General features: G+C 36.9%; 1 protein-coding gene across 1 annotated transcript in view; it reads right to left on the bottom strand.

The window, feature by feature from the left end:
* CDH18 (cadherin 18, type 2) overlaps positions 1 to 22,370 on the bottom strand; it is a 120,208-nt gene that overhangs the window by 14,161 nt on the left and 83,677 nt on the right. Inside the window, exons 7-8 of the mRNA XM_010144834.1 lie at positions 12,579 to 12,715; positions 4,406 to 4,527 (exon numbers count right to left, since the gene is read on the bottom strand). Coding sequence (XP_010143136.1) covers positions 4,406 to 4,527; positions 12,579 to 12,715 — 259 coding nt within the window. The remainder of the gene's footprint in view (positions 1 to 4,405; positions 4,528 to 12,578; positions 12,716 to 22,370) is intronic.

Below are 22,370 nucleotides of genomic sequence, written 5' to 3'. Positions count from 1 at the left end.
TTCAGAAAATCTTTTTTAAGGAAAAGATTTCTAACGCATTCATTCAGAGGCCAGAACAAAAGTGTGTGTCCTCTTGACACCCAAGCGTACAGTTAACTGTTTTCTTATTAATAGGCCAACTAATTAATGGCCTATTAGCAAACACTAACATGCACTTTATCACAGCTGATTAAACACAGAACCTTAGCTGCTGTAAAGCTCACTTAGACAGCACTGAAGCCATCAAACTGAATACATTTTAAAGGCAAGAGCTGGTAAGAAAAGAAAGAATTTCAAGAATGGAGGAGAACTAATTGAAGAGGATAGAGAGCAGGTGTTAAATCCTACTCAGATCCTTTTCAGAGCTGAATAAATAAACAAGTAAATATATATACTACAAACTTAGAGCAGAGGTGTTCCTTGCCTGGTAACAGGGATTTCCTTCAGCTATTAGAAATAACAGCATCCAGTGTGAGGTAGCTCAAGTTGGCAGCCAAGTAATTATACATACTGATTCTGAAAAAGTTGTGTGTTTGTGTGTGTGTGTGCATGCACATACGCATTCTTGTGTGTTAACTTACAGTGATGGATAGTGTCAGGGAAATGACATTTCACTATTATGACAACTTTTTCTATTAATCCTCTGAAAAGCACCCAGAAAAAAATGTTATCTTTGGAGAGCTATAGTGACCAAAACTACCAGATCTAGTCAGATATTTTAACAGATTCATACTCTGCCAGGACAAACACTGAACTTGGAATCATTCAGAAAACTGTCAACTCTTCAACCCTTCACTTTCCAGAACAAAGCTATTTGCTATTTGCTCCCACATCTTAAAAATAATAAAATAAGTTACATTTAAAGCAAATAAAAATTTCATTTCTAAATTCACTTTGTGGAAGACTGCAAAATTTAATTTTTCTACATCAGCTAAATTTCCCGATCATTCACAAAATCAGTATATTTCTAGAAGTCAGAGTTCTTCAAGTCTGGATACCGTCTAAGATCAAATGACAGCTACGTTATCTACTCTAATAGACAATATCTACCAGGATTCACCTGGAAGCTGTTGGAGATACTTTTCTCAACAAGGTGACTGCTAAGGGAGTACAGATGTCACTTCAGTGTGGAAATGACCATCTTCTCACAAGCATTTTCTGTTTGACATGCCTTGGGCGGGGGGGTTCATTTAAGCACTTAAGTCCTCAAGTTTTATTGTCTTTAAAAAAAAAAAAAAAAAAAAAAAAAAAAAAAAAAAAAAAAAAAAAAAAAAAAAAAAAAAGAAAAAAAAAAGAAAAGAAGCAGGAGGCAGAGGCTATGCAATTAAATGATACTGTGATTCCTCTCCATAAAAGCCTCTTCTGAAAATAAGCATGCAAACACAAAAAAGTCTGCCAATGACAAACCATTGGTTACTTTATCTTGCACATGATAAATTCAAAACAGATGTGCTGAGGAAAGAAATAAGGACCCTTACAGGGCAACGCAGGGCTGGAGCCCCACTGAAATTACTAGTCAAGCAGAAGTGCCCAGCAGTACCTGACAGAATTTGATCTTTGGTGATAAATCTTATGGATAAGTCTCACAAATGATAGATGATTCAGGAGTAAATATACTGCCTTTTCTGTGATTCAGAACCATCCAGCTGGACCTGCTTTTTAGCACATGGAACATGTGTCTTGTTCTGTAATCCTTCCTTAATATTTGTTGAACACACTCATCTTCTTTCTTAAACTAGACATTAGGATCTTCTGAGTAAGAGCCATGTACTTCTGAGGTTTGTTTTTTGTACAGTACAACGGTATGACAATGTTTTCTGAAGCCTTGCTATTTAATGCAAATAAAAATTGGTGCATGTCATGTCCATAAGACATGTCCTGTTAGTTCAAGAATACAACAGCGTGCTGATCCAGCCTTTCATACTAAACTACTGCTTGTGGAGTCCTTCATGGTAGCATTAATCTTGTCTGTTAAACTGTAACGACACAGAGGCCAGCAGTCATTCACCCTTGCAACAGTAGCTCACAGAGAAATACAATCAGGAGCAAAAGCTGTTAGAATAAAACTTATTAGATTATTTAGCCTTTTAACATCATTCTCATAAATTTCTATTTGCAAAGCTACTACTGAAGACTTAAAACTTTGATAATAAGAAACATTAGCTTCTTACCAGCACCCCGGGCAAACTGAGCATTTTGAGCTAGCTTCACTGCATGCTTTAGCTTATTATTAATTATAACAATTTAACAATGATTGTTAAATCATATAATTTAAAAAGTATCAGAATATGTTGAAAGCAAATGCAATTATTGCTTAAGAGATTTTATCTTTTTTTTTTTAATTAGTCTTTAACAAATTCTGATTCTTATATACCTGGCTTTATTTGAGGTTTTCAGAACATTATTTTTACTTCAATGAGCATGTTAATAACAGATATCCAGTTGATAGACAGACCTACTTAGATTTTTAAAGCCTGAGTGAGGTGTCTCAATAAAAGTACTGAAGAAAACCATGCAATCATGAGGTAAGAGGGAAGCACGGAGAATTGCTCAAAGGACAGGAAAAAAAAAAATACCTATTCCACAAGGAAATGTAGTCACAGATATTTCCTGTTCCACACAGATTTATGCTGGGCCACTTGTTGGTGTAATAACAAACATCCTCTAAACAGTATGAATAATTAGCCCACCAAATCTCTTTATTTCAAAGAAGAAAAGAGAAGGGGCTGACACTAGAGACCTTTCAATACTCAGTAGCCAGGCAACGCAAAGACAGGTGAAATTCCTTACATGTAGACATAAAGTCTTAACTTCACCTACGTGATGACGAACTCTGAGCTGACCATTACTTCTAATGATATTGGTGTTACGGCAGGCAATTTTTTGCATTTAGTGCTTACTTGTGGTTAAAAAGCACAGCCACTGTTACAAATTGCAAGGAAAGGAATAGAGAACAAAGCAGAGATCATCATATACTATGAAGCATAAACTATGGTAAGTATTATAAACTACTGCATTCCCGCATCTTGAATCTTGATTCTCATCTTAAGGTGAATATGAGGAATTGGCAGAAGTTTAGATGAGGACAATATGAATTATCAAAATCTAGAAGGGTTTATCACAGCTTGTCCAAGTTAAGTAGGGCTCTTCAGCCTGGACAAGAGGTGGCTGAAGGGCAATGTGCTAGAGATTTATGAATGGCACAGAGATAATAAATAGCGATCAGCTGTTCTCTCTTTTTTTCTCTCTCACAGCACAAGAACTGATAACTATCCATTGAAGACAGCATGGGAAGATTACAAAACAAAGAAAACAAATAAAGAAAAAAGTGGTAGCTCTTTCTGAGCTATTAAACTGTAAAATTCCTAAATTCTTTGCTGCATGAGGTAGCAGATATCAAAAGTGTATGTTTGTTGTAGGAAAAGCCAGACAGATTCACATGAGATGCTTATTAAAAGATTATTAAAAACACAGAAATTACATTTGGATCAGGAAATGATCTGCAAATGTTCTGAGACCAGGGAAGTACTTGGAGTAAGTATCGTAACACGCTTGCCATGTTCTTATACTGCTCTTTAGGTGTGAGCTTTTGGCCACTGTTAGAGTCAAGATGAGTTTGGTCATCCTATAGTCTGACGAAGTACAGCACTTGTATGGTCTCAATGCTAAAATATGCCACTAAGCATTTAATGCACTTCTTTTAAAAATTTGATGAGAAAACTAGTAATTACTAGTAATATATTCCTCAGGAATGATAGGAGCTCACAACTGCAATTTACAACCTGTGTAATTCTGCAAAACCAGCATAGAGTGTTGGGTAAATGCTCAATCTATGCAAAAAAAAGCGAAAGCACTTGGTAAAGTTGTCAAACCACAGACTGCAATGAAGTGTATTGATCAGAGGAGCAGCGTCTGGAATGTGATTCAGCTATTCATTATTAGTTCTGACCCTCCCCATGCTCATAGTTGTGAAAAACCCATTCAACATCTTTTTCCACAATGTCTGTCCTGGACAGACAAGTGCAATCGATATGCTAAAAAGTAAATATGGAAGCCACGTCAACCAGCCGTTTCACTGAGTCATATTTGAAACCTTGCTACCATGTGGCGCTTAGATGAGAGATGTTAAATCTGCTTCATCCACTTTGTTCAGGATAGTGGCTTGTCAAATTCTGTCACTCATCTGACAAGATTGAAGATTTGCCTGTCCTTACTGAATATAGTTCGGGTATTTTTTTGTGGCAACAAGGTATATTGAACAAATTCCCAAATTTTCTCTCTTCAGCCTAATACACTTAAAAAAGTTGGACCAAAGAGAAAAACAAAATGAAATCAGAAAGAATTATGACGTGTGTTCCCCACATTACATAATGTCTTACATTAACAAATAAATTCTTTCTCACGGGAAGAAAACTGTGAGAGTTACCTGACCAGGCTTTGCATTCTCACAGACAACTACATCATAGTCTCTGGCGAGCTCTGGAGGGTTGTCATTGATGTCCAGGATTCTAACACCAACTGGAACACGGGTCACTAGTCCAGGATTGTCTGCAAAACACACAGGGGGCCATTAGCCTTTTGAAATACTCAGTTTTCTGTGATGTACTCAATTTAAACATGGTTTCTTAACACAACAGCTGCATGAGAACTAGATATAGCTGCAGAAATTTAGGTAGCAAGATACTAAGATATTATTTGCTTTGCTTCATTAACTGTTTTGAAGTAGAAAATAGAAAAGAGATGGAAGGCAGAGATCACGGTAAAGGGGTAAATCCATTTGAGAATAGATTCATAAACTCTAGTGAAGGAATTGAAGATTTTAATGCTAGAGAAATCCCAAAGAAGCTTTTGGCAATAAGGAAAAAAAAAAGCTGTGTTTATCAGATAATCATAGGATCACTGAAAAATTTTAGTTGAAAGGGTCATCTGGAGGTCACTGGTCCATTCTCCAGGGCCATCTTCAAAGCTATACGGAAGCATAACACATCTAAGAGAAAGGGAGAAAAAAAGCAGAAGAGACAGGGGAGAGGATACCAGAGGCAGAGAACTGTCCTGTATTTCTGGCATGTTTGCAATAGTTACTGGGGAAGGAAAATCAAACTTTTTAGTCCAATATGTGGTCAAAACAAAAAAAAAAGGTAAATACTTTTGTTGCAGTACAGCATTCTTTGCCCCATCTTGAATGTGTTGTCTTGCATGCCTGTCACTACCATACAGTGCGGTCTTCCTCAAGTCTGTTAAATTTGCATTATTTTCACAGAGATTTCACAGAGATTCAGAGTTTACCTTTATTTGTTCTGCAGCTGTTTTGCAGTACAAAGAACTCATAAATACCAGTTCAAAAGAGTTCTTAATGCGCAATGTATTATTAGTATTTCTCTGGAAGCAGTTACCTCATGGGATCACTGACATTTGCAGGCAAATTTCCATATGGACAGCCTACTCACTACAAAATGCTAATAGGGAAAGTACTAACACCACCCACAAAACCAATCTTGAAGCCTGTCAGATTATGTATACTACACAGCTGTGCATGCAAGACGATAGCACAGTGTAAAATGGGGGAGAAAATGAGAATGAATTAAGATGGAACTTAAAAACTTATTTTCTTTTTTAGATTCGGTTTTGTTTTATTATGAAATAATACCTTCAATCTTTTTCAACTCACCTGCAATCTCCTAATCACTCATTACTGGTCCTTTTAGCAATACATTTTTGTTAATTAGACAAATTTCTTGCAGCAGTTTGGCAGATTTCCACTTTTAAGGTAATCAGGGCTGACATATATTTCAGGTCGGCACATTATAAAACAGCCAGATGCATTCTGTGTCCTATTAGCATTATGCCTCAAGAGTAGATTTTTCAAATATTCACTGTTTTACAGGGTAACTGAAGCTGAAACATTGCTCTGATCCACCTGTGCTAGGGATTTGCTTTCTTATGCTTGAAACTTCCCAGAAGAAATAGTTCTTGTGCCAGAATACTAAATATCTCTAAAGTGAATCAATTACATTGAGTATCAGCCCCTTCACCAGCAGGTCCTCTGCAAACTTACAGAAGTACCTGTCAACAGCCTGGAAGTCTTGAATCCTGTCTTCCATTAATTTATGTGGACAAACTTTAAAACCCCTATTTAAGAAGGAAGGCTTTTAATACAGCTACTGCTGTCTGAGACTTCCTTTTCACATTAACAAAATTCTTGTGGGCTTTATGAAAATAAATTCTACCTGAATGACATTCAGAATAACAGTCCTGATATCAAGTCTTTTGTGGTTTTATATTTTTCTTGTTGCTTGTGTTTTGTTTTGGTTCAGTTTGTTTTATTTTTTTCCTCTTAGACTGGCATAGTTGAAGAATTATTACTATGAAAGCTGAGTGAACAATTTAACCCAGAGACAGCCTGAACTATCTCAGTAGAGTGAAAGATAATTTTGCATGTTTTAAAGATCTAGAACAAGAACCTTCACCTAGCATAGGATTGATTGAATGAATGTCTATGCTTTTGCATCACCAATATTAAATATTGATCTGAATCAGTACAGTAACTTTTTTCTCTTACTTTGACACTTTTTCAAGACCTTACTTAGCCAAAACTTAGGAAGTTCAACTATCTGTCTATTCTGATACTTTTTGAAAGCACAAATCACACTTCTCTAACAATTATTAGTTTTGACAAATTAGAAGACTAAACAAAGGTCTAGGAAGGATATAATATACTACAGAAACAGAAGCAAAATGATGAAAGAATGTCTGCTATGTAAGTGAGAGTGGTAATATTCAGAAAACGCTGTGTTTAATTCAGGAACGTGTATATGTGATGAACTAAATATTCTGGCAAAAAGAAAATTATGCAGAATGTAGTAATAACTGTAATGTTCTATTCGGCTTTTTTAAGGTAATGGCTACTTTTAAATATTGTCACCTGAAATTGGCTAGAAAATGTTTTATTTTTTCTTATATCAAAATTTGACTGACAAACAAAACTGAAGGCTCTGATCACTTCTCTTAGATCATGCTAGTAGTGGTAGCAGTAGTAGCAACAGGAGCAATAGTAGGAATAATAGCATGGCAGCAGATGCAAAACATACAGCATTCTCAAGCTGGCAACTCAATCAGTGGTGCAGCTCATAGACAATGCCCTGAGTAGATCAGGGTACCACAAAATATACTGATTCTGTGGCCAGAAATGTCTGTTTTGAGATTCTGGTACTGATTCACAAAGCCCAGAACAGGCAAATGTCATGTGATGCCAAAGACTCTCTTCTTTGGGGACACACCCTGGTATCCAGGAAGAGTCATACCCTGCATCTTCAGATAACAACATAGGAATATCTTCACCACACCTTTCCCCAGAGGAGAAGAAAATCCATCACGCCTAGAAGCCAATGACTAAACCAAGATATACAGGGAAATAAGCATTAAACTTGGAATGAAAAGCATCATTTCTTGAGCGGGATGAAAAACTAGCTGTCTTTCAACAACAGGGGTTTTTTTACATAGATTTTTATAGGCTTTCCTTTTTGCATTGTTAAGTACATTGAAAAGAACGACAGATTCTGCTAGAAATCGTATTATTGTGATTTTATGGTCCATTAGAGGGTAACTTGCCAAGGCTGAAAATAAACTGCATTATTGGAAAGTTTGGACAGGGTACAAGTTTGTGTCTAGCTCTCACCATTAAATAGACATCAGATATCCACGAACATAATAGTCTTAAAACTCAGACCTTACAGTTTTTAAAATATACTTTAATCTGGTCTACATTTAAATACTTTTGTGGCAGATTCTGTTTCTTGGAAAAATAAGGTAAACAAAACTCTTTCTGAAACAGAGCTAGCAGGCGGAAAGCAAATGAGGTCAAAAATGAAGAATTAGTGTGATTTTTTTTTTGGCAGGGGCAGGGTTTAAGGTAACACTTTTATGTCTGGTTCTGTAATGTACCTATGGAGATAATCATAAATGTAGCAAAAAAATACATAAGACAAAATTTGCCTCTACTGGTGTTTAAAGAAAAATTGAACGAATTTCATTATTTAAGAATACTATGTATCATCAAAAAAATTACTAGTTTTGAAGAAAAATTATAGACCAAAAATCACTACGAGAAAATTTTAAATTCAGTGTAAGAGAAAATTTACTCCATCGAAAAACTGAAACACAAAGCTAGCAACAACTTGCTAGTATTAAACAATCATCCCGCTCACCACCAGATACAGAGGGCTGGGAGATTGTAAGACCATAAGAGTACTTTGTTCTGATTTAGATTACTATCTTTTAGATCTTTAGAACCTTTTTCTAAAAATTAATTATTTGACACAAGAGTTCAAAGTTATTCTTGATTATGGGAAAAAGTTTAAAATGAGTAAATAATATGTCATCAATTCTTGTTCTTTTCTAATTCTTTCAATGCCATATGCCAGGAAGATATGAGTCCACAGATTTATTTCCTTCAGGCAACGCATATGCTGTTTTCATGTGCTTCAAAATAAACAGAAATGAAGCGTGTATTTTTTTGCCTTTTGATTTTACTTTTGGTAAAATAAATGAGCGTGCCTCTTAATAATATTAACAGGTTTATTCAGTTTACATCTCCACTCTATCTTCAGTTGTCATTCTCCATAGGACAGTCTCATGTGGTGCTATCAGAAATAACATGTTTTAATCTCATACCAAAATCTTAGGAATGTATTTTCAGCTGCAATGCAGCCATAAATCATGACAAAGAACTGGCAAATTCTTCTAATCATATTGCCACCAGTGAACAGCAAGTGAAGTGGCAATATCCCTGTGCGTCTAAGGAAAAGAACTGCACCTTGCTGTAATTATATACCGTATCTGTTTGTGTAGTGTAATTACAGGGCTTTCAATATTTATTCAAAATCTCAAGGGTTTTTACATGTCACTGCTGCAAATTATTATTTCTCTCGAGGCATCCTGTTTTGTATCCTGAATTGTATAACTATATCTTTCTATTTATTTTTCTAGCAAAACTTACTGATAAACTGCTGATGTTATAAACAGAACATGCACTTCTTGCAAGTTACTGTCCCAAATTCTTATTCTTGTGAGCTGTCCTACCTTTCATATATTTTAAATATGAACAGGGTTTATTTGCTCTCTGTGAAAATATCTCTGGAAGTTATTTCTTTGTGTACTTTTTGTAATGACTGTATTTTCCTGGGATCCTTTCAATTCCACATCACAGTGTATTGCCGATTTTGTCAATGAGATATTGCTCTAACTCAGCACTTCAGTATACTCCCTGAAGCGAGTATGAGGAATATGTATGGAGAAGCAAATACATGAGAGATGTAAACAAAGACAAATATATTTGACATTTTTTCCAATATCTGACTGTGCCTGATAGCCTTGGATATTTTTGTTTTGTCTGTAAATTCAGTTGCATAATGATGTCTCTTCAGTACTTTGATTTCTAATACATTGTGGTATCAAAGTTCCGTATGTGCAGTATCATTTCATGTGGTCATTTTTTACTGCCTCTTGCTAGCATTTCTTTAAGTCTGGGAGGGGGGTCCTGACAGAACATGGCAGGAACACTATTATTTCAGTCCTTCTGTTCTCCATAGCCTCTCCACAGCTTTGCAGATTGGGAACTCTTCATGATCCTCCAAAGATAAGTTTGTCCATGTATTTTATTCAAGTTGGTCCTTCAGGTAGATAGTGGGAAATCATCTGCTTTTTCAATCTCAGCCATTGCAGAGCCATTTGGAGACACTCAGGAACCCCACAACTTTATCCTCCAAAGATCAATGATTTAGTAAACCCAGAAATGTATTTTGTACACTGGTGTACTTACCAGATGCATAAAAGAATTACGTGAAAAATACCCAATAGAAGGAATCTTCTAATTCTCTGACACAAAAACTTCTGGATACATAAGCATTCTGAAGTATAAGCACTTTTCTTGCTTTCAAAAAACCCACATTTCTTATTACAACCACAGATATTCTTATTATCCATATAAATGTCCAGTACTTTATGAATCCCAGTAATATCCTAATGTTAAAGTCATCTGAAAGACTTATCTAGAAGTCAATTTGCTCTGTGTCTATTGAGCAGATATTGAATACAGTCAGTTCAGTTGTTAGAATTAATAGCTAAATTGAGTTTTCTGACACAGTCTTTACATGTTGCCATATTTCTAAGTAGAAATTTCTAGTAAAAGCTATAATCCTCACTTTGATTCTCAAATCAAGACATTCTCCGATTCCTTCAATCATCAGTGTTTATTTCTCTGCACAGCTTTTATTTCTTCTTACTGAGCACAAAGACTTCAAGGACACTATTATTTGTCCTGTTTGAAGCACTGCTTTCAAAACTTTGAAGTACATGCTTATTTTTCTAACTGAAATTGGTCTTTGGAACTGGCAGAAGTCCATCCATTTATATTTTAGTGCCACCTTTCTCTTGCACGAGCTGTGATTTGGAGTTTTGCTCTTATTGCTGCTTTTGCATCTTTTATCGGCACTACTATATGCTAGAGAGAAACCTTGATTGAATCACCCACAAGTATTTTTACAGCCACCTATTTTCTTTGAGAATACATCACTATTTGTGAGAAATAGTTGTCCTTTTTCCTCCCCACACTCAACACATGGTTCCTAATATCACAAAATCACAGAATGGTTGAGGTTGGAAAGCACCTCCATAGATCAGCAAATCCAACCCCCCCTTACTCAAAGCCAGGTCAGCTAGTGTACATCGCTGTGGGACATAACCAGTTGGATTTTGAATATCTCCAAGAATGCAAACTCCACAACCTCTCTTTAGGTGACCTCTCCCAATTTTTGACACATTCCACAGTAAAAACTTTTTTCTTGTTACTTTTAAATGGAATTTGCTGTATTTCAATTTGCGCAGATTGCCTCCTGTCATTTCACTGCACACTCCTCAGCTGAATCTTTCCTCATCTTTGTTCATCTTTACTCATCTGCTTTATTCCACCTATAGTAGTGATATATATATACTTATAACTGATAAGCTCCTCCTGAGCCTTCTCATCTCCAGGTTGAACAGTCACAGCTCTTTCAGCCTCTCCTAGTATGACACACACTCCTGTTCTTAATCATTTCATGCCACTTCACAGGTCGTAGTCCAGTTGCTCCATATCTCTTTCGTACTGGTGAGCCCAGATCTGAGCTGATCTGACCCAGCATTCCATTTGTGGCGTCATCGGTGTTGTAGAGAGGGGAAGGATCACCTCCCTCAACCCACTGGCAACACTGTGCCTCTCACAGTGCAGGATGCAGTTGGCCTTCTTTTCTGAAAGGACATACCACTGGCTCACTTTCAGCTTGCATCGATCAGAACCTCCATGTTGTTTTTCGAAAAGCTGCTCTCCAGACAGCTGGTCCTACACATGTACTGGTGCATGGCGTTATTCCTCTCCAGGTGCTGGACTCTATTCCTATTCCCCGATTTCTCCAGCCTGTTGAGATCCCTCTTGGATGGCAGCATGACCCTCTGGTGTATCATCCATTACTCCAGTTTTGTGTCTTTTCTAAATTGGCTGAGAGTGCACTCTGTCCCATCAAGCAGTTAATTAATGAAGAGATTAAACAGGATTGTATCCAGCTCCTGGGAGTATTCTACTAGTGACTGGCCTCCAGCTGCACTTCGGGCTGCTGATCACAATGCTTCGAGCCTCCCATTGCAGATAATTTTCAATCATCTACTTCACCATTCATCTATCTAACCCATACTTCCATGTGTCTTGTTCTTACATGACTTTCTCTCAATCTTCCTTAATTCTTAGCAGCTTGAGAACGCTAAATGTTTTAGTCTGCTGCAATGTTATTATTCCTACTGTTGCTCCTGTTGCTACCACTGCTACCATTACTAGCATGATCCAGAAGAAGCGATCAGTGCTTTCAGGTTTGTGTTCATCAGTAAAAAGTCAAATTTTGCTATAAGAAAAAAAAAGTTTAATCGAAATGTTATTAAAACTGTTCTTGCCTCATGTAAAAATATTTATCTGGGACTACTCAATCAGACATTTCTTGATTGTTTCAGGGCACTGGAAATTCATCAGCCTTTGAGGCCTTTCAAATGCACAGGCAATTATTTTTTGTATCTTTACTTGGCAATTTGCCTATTAAAAGGCCAGAGATATATGCCGATAATAAACAGCTACTAGGCACCTGTCAGATATAAATTAATATTGGCATATCTAACATGCAATTCAGTAAAAAAGGTTAATAGCAGATACAAGACATAAGAACGTATTTCTCAGTCAGCACTATATGGTGTTATCTTCTAAGATATATCAAATATGAAATACAAATGGGACGAGCTATTGATTTTAGCACAATGAATGCTTGGAACTGTTCCTGGGTAAAGTGGCAGCCTTCTACCACATCCAGAAAAACATGGTAAATTTACACAGGTTGAATCACATAGGACTGTGGGGGTTTGTTTATTTGTTCTCTGGAATTTACACACGAAGAAAACTATCCAAACTGGTTAAAAACACAATGGTATAAAAAAGAACATAACATCTCAAGACACTGTTCCTTAAAATCTGAAAATTATTATTTTCCCTTTTTTTTTTAATACTATGTGCTGAATATATTATTTACCTATCTCAGCAGCAGCCACTGTGATGTTGTACCAAGGTGTCTCTTCTCTGTCAAAGATCTTGGCAGTCTTAATTGTCCCCGTACTAGCATCAATAGTAAAATACATGTCGTCTTCTGAGTTATGATCAATGAAATATCTATGAAGAAATAAAACAATAAATATATACTCATTGTAGTACATATAAACCAAAGTAACTGAAAGCGACACAAGAACATGTCTTTCGAGCTTTTAAAACCATAGAAACTTTTAAAAACACCCTAAGAAAAATTCTAAATTATGGAGACAACTGAAGTAACATCATAGTTCATTTCTTTCATGATGTTATGTTTCTTTTGGTACATAACAAGGTTTCCACTGTGAGTCACAAAGATATAATCTGCTAACAGGTGACATTTTACACAATCCTGACACAATTTTAGACAATCTTGACACAGGTAAGACATATATATTTTCACTAAAAAAATCATAAAATGGAAAGTTCAGAAAAAGTAGAAAGATATTAAAATATTACTCTTCTGCTTATTTTCTTGTCCCTCCAAACCAGTATGCTCAGTCCCGGTACCTGTTTTGAAGCATGTCTCTCTGACATGAAGTTGATGACATGATGACATAAGCTATTTTGAGCATAACCATTACAGAGACTAGTAGCAGAAACAGCTGATTCCCAGAGCTGCAACTGATGCTGGCCTAGAAGCAGAACTAAATAGCCCAGCTTAACTCCTTTGGCTTCTGGGCACTTTGCCTAGCAGAGAAAGTAAAAGCCTTGAAGTGGGTAATGGAAGCAGAGGGAGGCAACATATAGAAGAGATTTTCAAGACTTTTTTTTTTTTCTTTTTCAAAGCCAGAATCATTTACAATAGCTTTTAACAAATGAAGCAATTACAGACCCCTATCAAGCCTTCCTCACTGACTTCAGATCTGATGAAAAAAATAAGGAAAAATACTCCAACTCTTTTATATACCATAATTGTTTTTCTTCATAATTTGTCAGCCCTGCTTTCATTCTGTGAAGTTTTTAATATATGGAAGCAATATATAGGTCAAAGTGTTTTATTTGTCCCATCCAATTGCTCTTATTTCTATATCACCAAAAGTTTAATTGCCAGCTAATAAAAAGAGTGGTGGAGATAAGAACTGCCAAGCTCAAAAAAAATTAAAAATAACTTCAGTTTTGTTTCTCTCACTATGTATTTATTTAGGCTATTGTAGAAAGGAAAATCAAACAAACAAACCGCCATTTCATTGAATGATAGATTAAAGTAAGATATGACACATGAAAAAGCAAAAGAAATAAAGGACTAGAGGAGGAGGCAGCAATTTGAATGAGTCACCTTAACTGGCCAAAGGATAGGACACCCGGTCCTGAAAAGCCAGCTGGGACTTGATGACTGAAGTTAGATCTTTCTTGTTGGAGAGAACTTGAACCCACCTCTCCCACCTGCAAGAAGTATTTTGCTGCCTTAAAATATGCCATTTTGGCTTGTGGCACTCGAGTTTCTTTCCATGCTTCCAGTATTTTGAGCAATTAAAGATCTGAGAGTCAGGCATGGGAAATCAAAGCAGACACAGCTAGGCTAGAAAATCTTTCCTTCTTGCCTGCTCATCATCTTTCCTTTCAACATTGTGACAAGTGAAACAGCTCCCATATGACTGTGGAAGCTGCTGGGGAGAAAGCAGACCTCAATTCCCACCCATTTTCTGTTTCTCTGGAATAAGGATTTAACTTGCTGTCTCCTCAGTTACAGTCAGAACATGAGTGTAGTTCATTAACTACCAATACCTGAGAATACTTCACTCTAAAATACAACGTAAGTGCTCAATAAAGACACTTTGGCTGTGCAAGATGGCAGCTGAAGTTGCTTTAAACAAGTAACAGACTCAAAAGTGCCACTGAAAGTGGACTGGCAGGATCTTGATTATGGAGGGGATGGGGCAACCATTTTTAAGAATTTAAATCAGACAATATTTTTTCAGAGGACATTAATTAATCAGTGTGTCCCAAATCGGATGAAGAAAAACAAAAAATCGAAACAAGTGATGTTGCCAGAAAAAGAAAATTAAAAAAACATTGTTGAATTTGTAATTGCCGAATCACAGGTGACATTGTGGACTTCCAAAAGTTGATATGCTTCTCAGCGCTCAGTAAACTCGTAAGAGGAATTAAAAGCAAACTTTTGACCAACATTTATCAGTCATTAATCATGACATGCTGAAAGTTACAGCTATCCAAGAAAATTTTTATTGCTTTTGAAGGAATACTGGAATCCTCTAAGGACCCATTAAAACCCAAACAAATAAAAAAGGACCACATGACTATCCCGTTGGCATTATTTAATGGGGCAGTATTGGTCCAGACTAACCACACCTCTTTATTTTGGAATCAGGATTTGCTTTTCAATTTCAGAACAACAGTTTTTTCCAGTATCTGAACAGGTCTCAGTCTGGCATAAAGTACAGATTTCCAGGTTCTCCTAGTGTTTGCCATTGAAATGTTTTGAAAGATTGTGTCACTATCAGTGGAGAAGTTGTATCTCCTATGCACACAGCTAATTTTACCTTTCACCACTTGCAAAAACTTCGGAGACAGAGTGGTATCAACCTCTAAAAGTCCATAAAGCTGCCATGCTTGCCATGGAGTTGTGTTGAGATTCAAACTTTGTACAGAAGATCCATGTTTCAGGTGGAGAAATCCCCCCATGCCTTATGCTTGGTAGCACAGAAAACCTGGGCTATAACATCTTGACTAGACTACTAAGGCAGAAATAATGAATATTTGGTTGTGTTGGTCAAGATGGACAGCGCACATACACACAAAAATCTTTTACATGATGAATTGGAATGCTGACAGAGGAAGCATAATTGCTCCTCAGTTTTCTTGGAGACCTTAGCAGGACCCTTTACAGGTAGAACTTACAATGAAGTATGCAATAATAAACTTTAATTCTTTCTCTCCTACTACAGTCTTGTCTTCCTTGACTCTAGGGGTCTCCTGATAATGACAAGAATTATTTGCTAAAGAAGAAAAAAAGAAAAGAAAAGCTTCACTGACTTGTTCTTCTGGAATATGTAATGAAAATCCAAACCAGTTTCTGATTCAAGAGTCTTGTTCCTGCAAACATTTATTACTGTGGACATTCTTGACTTATTATCAACATCAGGCACAGTGACTACTCTGTGAGTCAGTATTGTGCTGACCACAGAACCGTAAAAATAGGACTATTTAGTATTATTTAGCTTAAAAATAGACGTGATTTCAAATTGGGCTTAACTGAGAAAAACAAAGTGGTAAGAACTCTCAGCTGCTTTTGTGTGGGTGTCACTTACAACAAATCATTGCCTCTCCCTCTGAGTAAAGTACAGAACTAAAACTCATAAATATGTCCCAAATATGAAGCTTGTGTAGAAAAACTGAAGCGTGATTCTGTTATGAATTGTGACTACCTAACACTCCATTTTCACAGACATATAGTAGAAGATGGTGTTACTTTTAAAAAAATTAACATCTTTTCTAAATCAGTTATTTAAATGTATTCTATTGAAGCTCAAAGCTCTCAGTTTAAAGAACTCAGTATTGGATGGATAATTTCAGTTGTATTTTCTGTGACATTAATGGAAATAAAGTGATCCTGACGTAACTTACTGTACTAACACTTTTAGTTCCAGTGATACTAGAAAAATGAAAAATTTTTCTAATTTATCCACAGTAGGACTTCCTCTTCAAGTGCCAACTTTTGAATACAGTTACAGACATATTGAAACATTCACAGCTTGACAGATTTTTTCTTGATCATGAATAAATAAAAGTGTCCCTTTCTTATGCTTTCCCATTATTATTATGTTCAGTTCTCCTCCATTACTCCAGATTCGTCTTTAAAATTGCATTGAGTATCATAGCTAAAGCAGTCATTTGAACTGCTGTGGTTCCCAACATTCATGAAGGTCTCAGTAAAACAAGTTACAGAAGACATTCCCACACAGTAGAAGAATGAGGAATGCTAGTCTAAAGCATTGCCCCCAACTGCGCTAAAAATACTTTGTACAAGAAATTCCTTTGGTAGAGCCACTCATTTTTGTCACATGTAAGAAGGCATTTGGAATAGGTTTCATTGTATTTACAAAGTGCTTAACATTTTAGGTCTTTTTAAATATGAGCCACTGATTTATCTATGTGTTGAGAATAGTGACCAGGTGTATCCATAAACACAGAATACTCCAGAGCCAACGATGCTTTACTTTGACTTCTGAATCTATTTCATCTAGTAAAAAATTGAAATTCAGCTAGATAATAGTGACAATAGACATACCCTACTGCGCTGCTTTTCAATGATTTTTCTAGACTGCAAAAAGCTACAGTGAAAGTTTTGAATCTGAAAGTTACTTCAAAAGTGAATTTTCACTTTAATTCAGTTGACTGTTTCTCCTTACTTCAAATGCATTCATTTAGAAATGAATTTATAATACTCGTTGCAGATGTTTGTTCACAGACATTTACTCATGTCAATGCTGAGTGTATTAGCATACATTTAACCATTAAATTAGCACATCTGAGTTGCATGGTACATGTTAATAAAGAGACTTAATAACAAGACATGCCTAGATAAACAGCTCTCCATAAACTGTTTGCATCCAAACCAGTGACAGAAAGCAATCTTGAAGAAACTGCATTAAAAAGGATCACAAATACAGAAAAATTATTAGTCACACTATTTGAAGAGAATCTGAAGGAAATTAAATACCAAAAGTCAATCCAGCCAGCACTGGGAAATGCAACATGCGCCACCTTTTTATTAGGTGGAGTCACTCAACAGAAGGGCATTCCCAGCTTTCATCCATGTCCTTATTCCTGATTCAGACCAAAGCTAGCCCCTGGCTCCTGTGACTTCATTCCTCACTTCTTGTCTTTAATTGAAGCAGTGGTTCAGTGGTGACAGATATTCCCGTAATTTTAAAAAAAAACTAAAAGCATTTACTTAAATTAAGAAATAAAGAGAAATATAAATGTGAGATTGGCCAGAAGAGATCTCTAGACATCTAATCAGTTTGTAGTATTAAATTAGTCAGGCTCTAATAAAACAGAGACTGCTTAAAAGCAAATGAAGTTTTAAAAGGAGTTTAGGAACATTAATGATTGCCAAACCTTTCAGGATGGCTTCTGAAGCTAAAACCCATAAGCATTTTCAGAATCTCTTTCCCTAAATTATTCAGTCTTAAGCTAATATTAACATCAATTTGTCACTTGAGGGACAAGTGGCATAGTCTGCTACTATTTCAATATATGCATCCAGTTATTGTGTTTTAAGGAAGAGCTTTGAGTTTGAGTTTTAAAATAGTTTTGAGTTGTTGTCTTTTTTTCTTTAATCAAGTATTTAGCTTATCCTTTCATTAAGCTATTTTTATTTATAACCCTGTATTATTACTCTATTTACCAGCCCTCGCTACAAACCTGCTATTGCTAATGAACTTCCAAAGCCACATTTCAGCCAGATGTGGATTAACATGTCACAGTACTTTGGGCTTTTGTACTGAGACATAGATAAATAGCCAGTTCTTTAATAACAAGTGAAACTGGTTACAAAGGAGCACTTAAAGAAAGGTCATGGGAAGAGGACAGATCCTCTGTCAAACCAATTACACCAACTAAAGACTTATAAATTAGAAATCAAATGTTATTATAAGGAAACCTTTTTAGCAAAAAATTTAAGCAAAGAACCTTTCTCAGAAAGAGATATTCAGACTCAGTATAGAGATGATTTTTTTTCTTTTAAATAATGACTTAGAAAAAGAAGTGCAAGCAACAACTGCACAGGGTGAGGGAGGGAGGGAAGGAAGAAGGTATACCAGGATGAACAGTGAGATAACCGATCAGCTGCAATTCTCTGTGTTTGGCCAGCTGGAGAGCAACAAGAAAGGTCCATGGTGGGACATAACTCTGGTGCATGCCTTTCATCTTCCCTCCTTTTTCTGCCAGCCACACTCCTCATGAGCCTGGGAACCAGCAGCATCCCCTTGAAGCCAAATGAGGCAGTGGGGACCCATTCTGCTGCTATCACTGCCATGCACTACACTACCTACCTTCCAGGGCCAATCTATTTCCACATAGTTCAAAGAAACTTCTCCAGGAGAGAAAAGCAATTGTGAAATGTGAGTCAGAAGTCAGCTGCCAGTGCAGCAGGTAACCAATTTTCTCCCTGCAACATGTCCAGTAGATTAAGGAGACATTAGATGTTCTAGAGTTCCTCAGCAGAGGATTGATACTGAAAACTACAGCCCTCAACTGTGCTTTCCAGCTGTGAAAATAAAACACGTTTGAAAAGAGCTTGAAGAAGGTAATCTTTAGGTTTAGCATTCCTTTGCTTATTTTCAGAAAGGCATAGCATAACTTTGAAAAAATACTCATGTACTTGTACTCATGTACAAATGTTCCTCAGAGCATTTGCAGGAACTTCGAGTTACCTCTGAGTTACCTCTGAAGTAGCTCTGGCACTGGCTGCCCACTGACATCCATCAGCCGATTAGCAGCACCTTGTTGCCTCCTGTGTAAGAGACAACATCTCCTGGCTCATCTCTCATACCAAAATCTCAGCTCAGCAGAACTGGCAGTCCCCCCCTTTCCTTGTCCTGGAGATCTGAGGTGGTGTATCCCGGGAGGCACAGGGGACTTACAAGCAGTTAACCTCTGTCTCCCAGCAAAGCCTCTGAAAGGCAGCCACTACTGGTTTGCACTTCATGCAGAAGCTGGCTTCCTGCTCCTATTCTCATTCCCATCTCCTATGCATTGCTAGTACACTGTTCACCTTGACCACTGGAAAATGGGAATGCTGTTCATTTGAAGGAAATGAACCATTCCTGTACACCCTTCTTTTCTAGCTGACAATTTCTGTCTGCGTGTCTTAACCACTGATCATCTTTTCTAGCTAATTCTGCCATTAAAAATAGGCTAAGAGCAGCCCACACCCTTAGAGGTATAATTCAGAAGTCAAAGCAAGATAAAGGTCTGTGTTCTTTTCCTGACTTTAGGAATCTCTTCAGAGGATTACAACTGTCTAAATGATTTTCAAGTAGAAGTGTTGATGGCAGAACTGTTACATTGAAGTTGCTTTTTATTGAGAGAGATTAACATTCAGATTCCAATGCTGCTAAGACAAAGTGCAGTCGGTGTTACATGAGAATCACTTTTTGTTCCGAAAAGGTTTACCAGCTAAAGAATGGTACTCAATGTATTTTTTTTCCTCCTCATAATAAAGACTAACCCAAATAAACCCAAGACCAATAGATCTATGCCTATGTATGGAGTTGAATGGCTCTATCAAAAGACTAAACTACAGAGGTGTTCAGATCTGAAGGCTGACTCCAAAAATCATAAAAAGCAGTTTAAATACTGGAGGAATTCTGAAGTCAGTTGAAATTATACAAACATAAAGAAGATGTCCTGGCATGAAAAATGAGGCTGTCAAGAGTCACCATACTAAGCTGATCTGTCAGTGTTTTCTCTCACAGCTCTAAGGGAGAGACGGAGGTGGTTATTGTTGCTCTGAGATTTTGACCACCATCCTGAGCTGGATGCTTCCTAGTTAGAACAACTGCCAGAACAGCTTACCAGTTCCTGCACAGAGAGAGGGATATTTTTGTTAGTGCGAGGCCTGGGACACATAGAGAATCAGAGAAGAAACTGGAGAAAAATCCGCTCTGTCTCCAGCCATTAAAAATACAATGTTCTTTACCTGCTTTGATTTACTGACAATCTTAGAGAAGAATAATACTGGAGGAACACAGAGAGCAAATAAATGAATGAAGCAGGTGAGATGGAGAAGTGCACAGATGCTTTCTGCTAACCAACTCTGAGCCATTCACATACTCAGGGGAGATATTAATGTGTCTCTGTAGATGTTGATCACAGGATTATGACAGTGTCATGCTTTGAGGGTCTGAGCAGAGTGGAGGACAGACGTCTGCTTTTGCCTCCACAAGTGCAGGGTTGGCAGGATCTGGGGAACATGTTCCCCCATTGGGCATGTGAGGGAGAGACAGTCACTGTGACCTTATTCCACTTACATGACATTCAAAGAGCAAGTAACACAGAACACTACAACTGGGTGAAGATGCTTTTATATTTTCCAGCAGGGGATCAACCTTATCCCCTCTCCCTACTGACAGTAGGGGAGAGCAGCGCAGAAACTGAAACTGATCTCAGAACACAGGAAGAATAAAAATATTTAAAAGTACAGTTTTCATTTTTCGGCCCCCAACCCGATGCCCTCACACAGCTCTGTCCTGCACCACTCTTCACTTAATATGCTGATGCAGTGTGACCAAAATTTGAGTGACTGAGTTTGAATCAAAAATTCAGGTTTTATTCTACCTCTAGTAAATATAAACTTTACATCAGAAAAATAGTCTACAAGCATAATTCTCTGCAACGCTTCATGCCTTTAAGGTTCTCAGAAATAATAATGGGAATACATAAAACTCCATGGGTATGTTCTTTCACCTACATATGAGCACGTCTCTTAAAAAATCATTTACTGAAAATTAACATCACATTCTAAAGGCTGATGCCAGAAAGCATGGAACTTGTCTATCTTTCACACCAATGAAGCAAAAGTCAAAATGAGTTTCTCTACATAATGCAGGAATTGAAGAACAATTTCTTACATCAAATTAATTGTTACAATCCTAGGTACTTGTCATTCACTAATTTTTCAGTTTTCCATCTAAGAGAAAGGAAGAGAAGGCTGTCAATTTAAATCACACTAGAGTAAGGCACCTTTGAATTCATTATGGCTTTTAGATACCAGGTATGGTGTTGGAAAGCACATTTTTGTACTCATTAGGTACATACCTGTATCATGCATTATAAGGTAATACCGAAAGACCATTAAAAAAGTGAGAAGCGGAGTCAAGGCTGAGACCGTACTCGTATTCTTCATGAAGCACAAAATTTGCTGCCAGATATTCACAACAAAAACAAGGGGAAAAAAAAAAAGAAGTTTCTTCCAATTTCCCTCAGTTATTTTTGTTTCCTACTTTGCTTTTGTCATTTTCGTTGTTAGTTAGCTGGTTTTCCCTTTCCCAGAAGTAAAGCAGTAAAACAGTTGTTTCCTATAACAGACAGTCATGTGCACTTTTATGGTCCATGTTTATTTCTTCCAGTTTTTATTGCTTGTTTAACAATAGTGTCAAGAGCACGGTGAAGAAGGAAGTTCATTTTCTAGCGACATCAGGAAGGTACAAAGACTACTTTAGTTTCCTATAGCTAATCAGTTTCAGACCTAGTGAATAAAATTTATCATAGTAAGATAGTCTAGGTTGGTTAGGGTCCAAAAAAAAAATTTAATTTCTATGTATTAATATAACAAAACCTAATCAATCTTCCAAGGATCCAACAAAATACAAGGTTATTTTTTTAAACAAGCCATGATAAACGTCATCCCGAAAAGGGAAGGTGCATACACTTCTTATCATTTGACTCTGCTGTCACATGCAGCAACTGTACCCCATTCACCGGAAGTCTTCGGTTAAATACCTGGGAAGAGACTATTCCTGCCCAGAAATGCAACCTAAGTCAAACATATAAAGTGGGAGTAACAAATGACCAGAGGTGACAGTGGCCCTATCATTAGTGCTCAAAACAGTGATGTGCCCCCTGTACCACCACCGCCGCATGACAAAGACTGCACAGCAGCAGCAAATGAGTGAGCTGATGTCACAGTATTTCTAGAAGACAGTGACTTATTTCTCGAAAACTAGTCTTACCAGGGTACAGTGTCAATAAAGACCTTCAGTTTCTCATA

This window comes from Buceros rhinoceros, unplaced genomic scaffold (genome assembly GCF_000710305.1).
Source record: "Buceros rhinoceros silvestris isolate BGI_N320 unplaced genomic scaffold, ASM71030v1 scaffold441, whole genome shotgun sequence".
Classification (NCBI taxonomy): domain Eukaryota; kingdom Metazoa; phylum Chordata; class Aves; order Bucerotiformes; family Bucerotidae; genus Buceros; species Buceros rhinoceros.
This window is presented reverse-complemented; position numbering and strand designations above follow the sequence as displayed.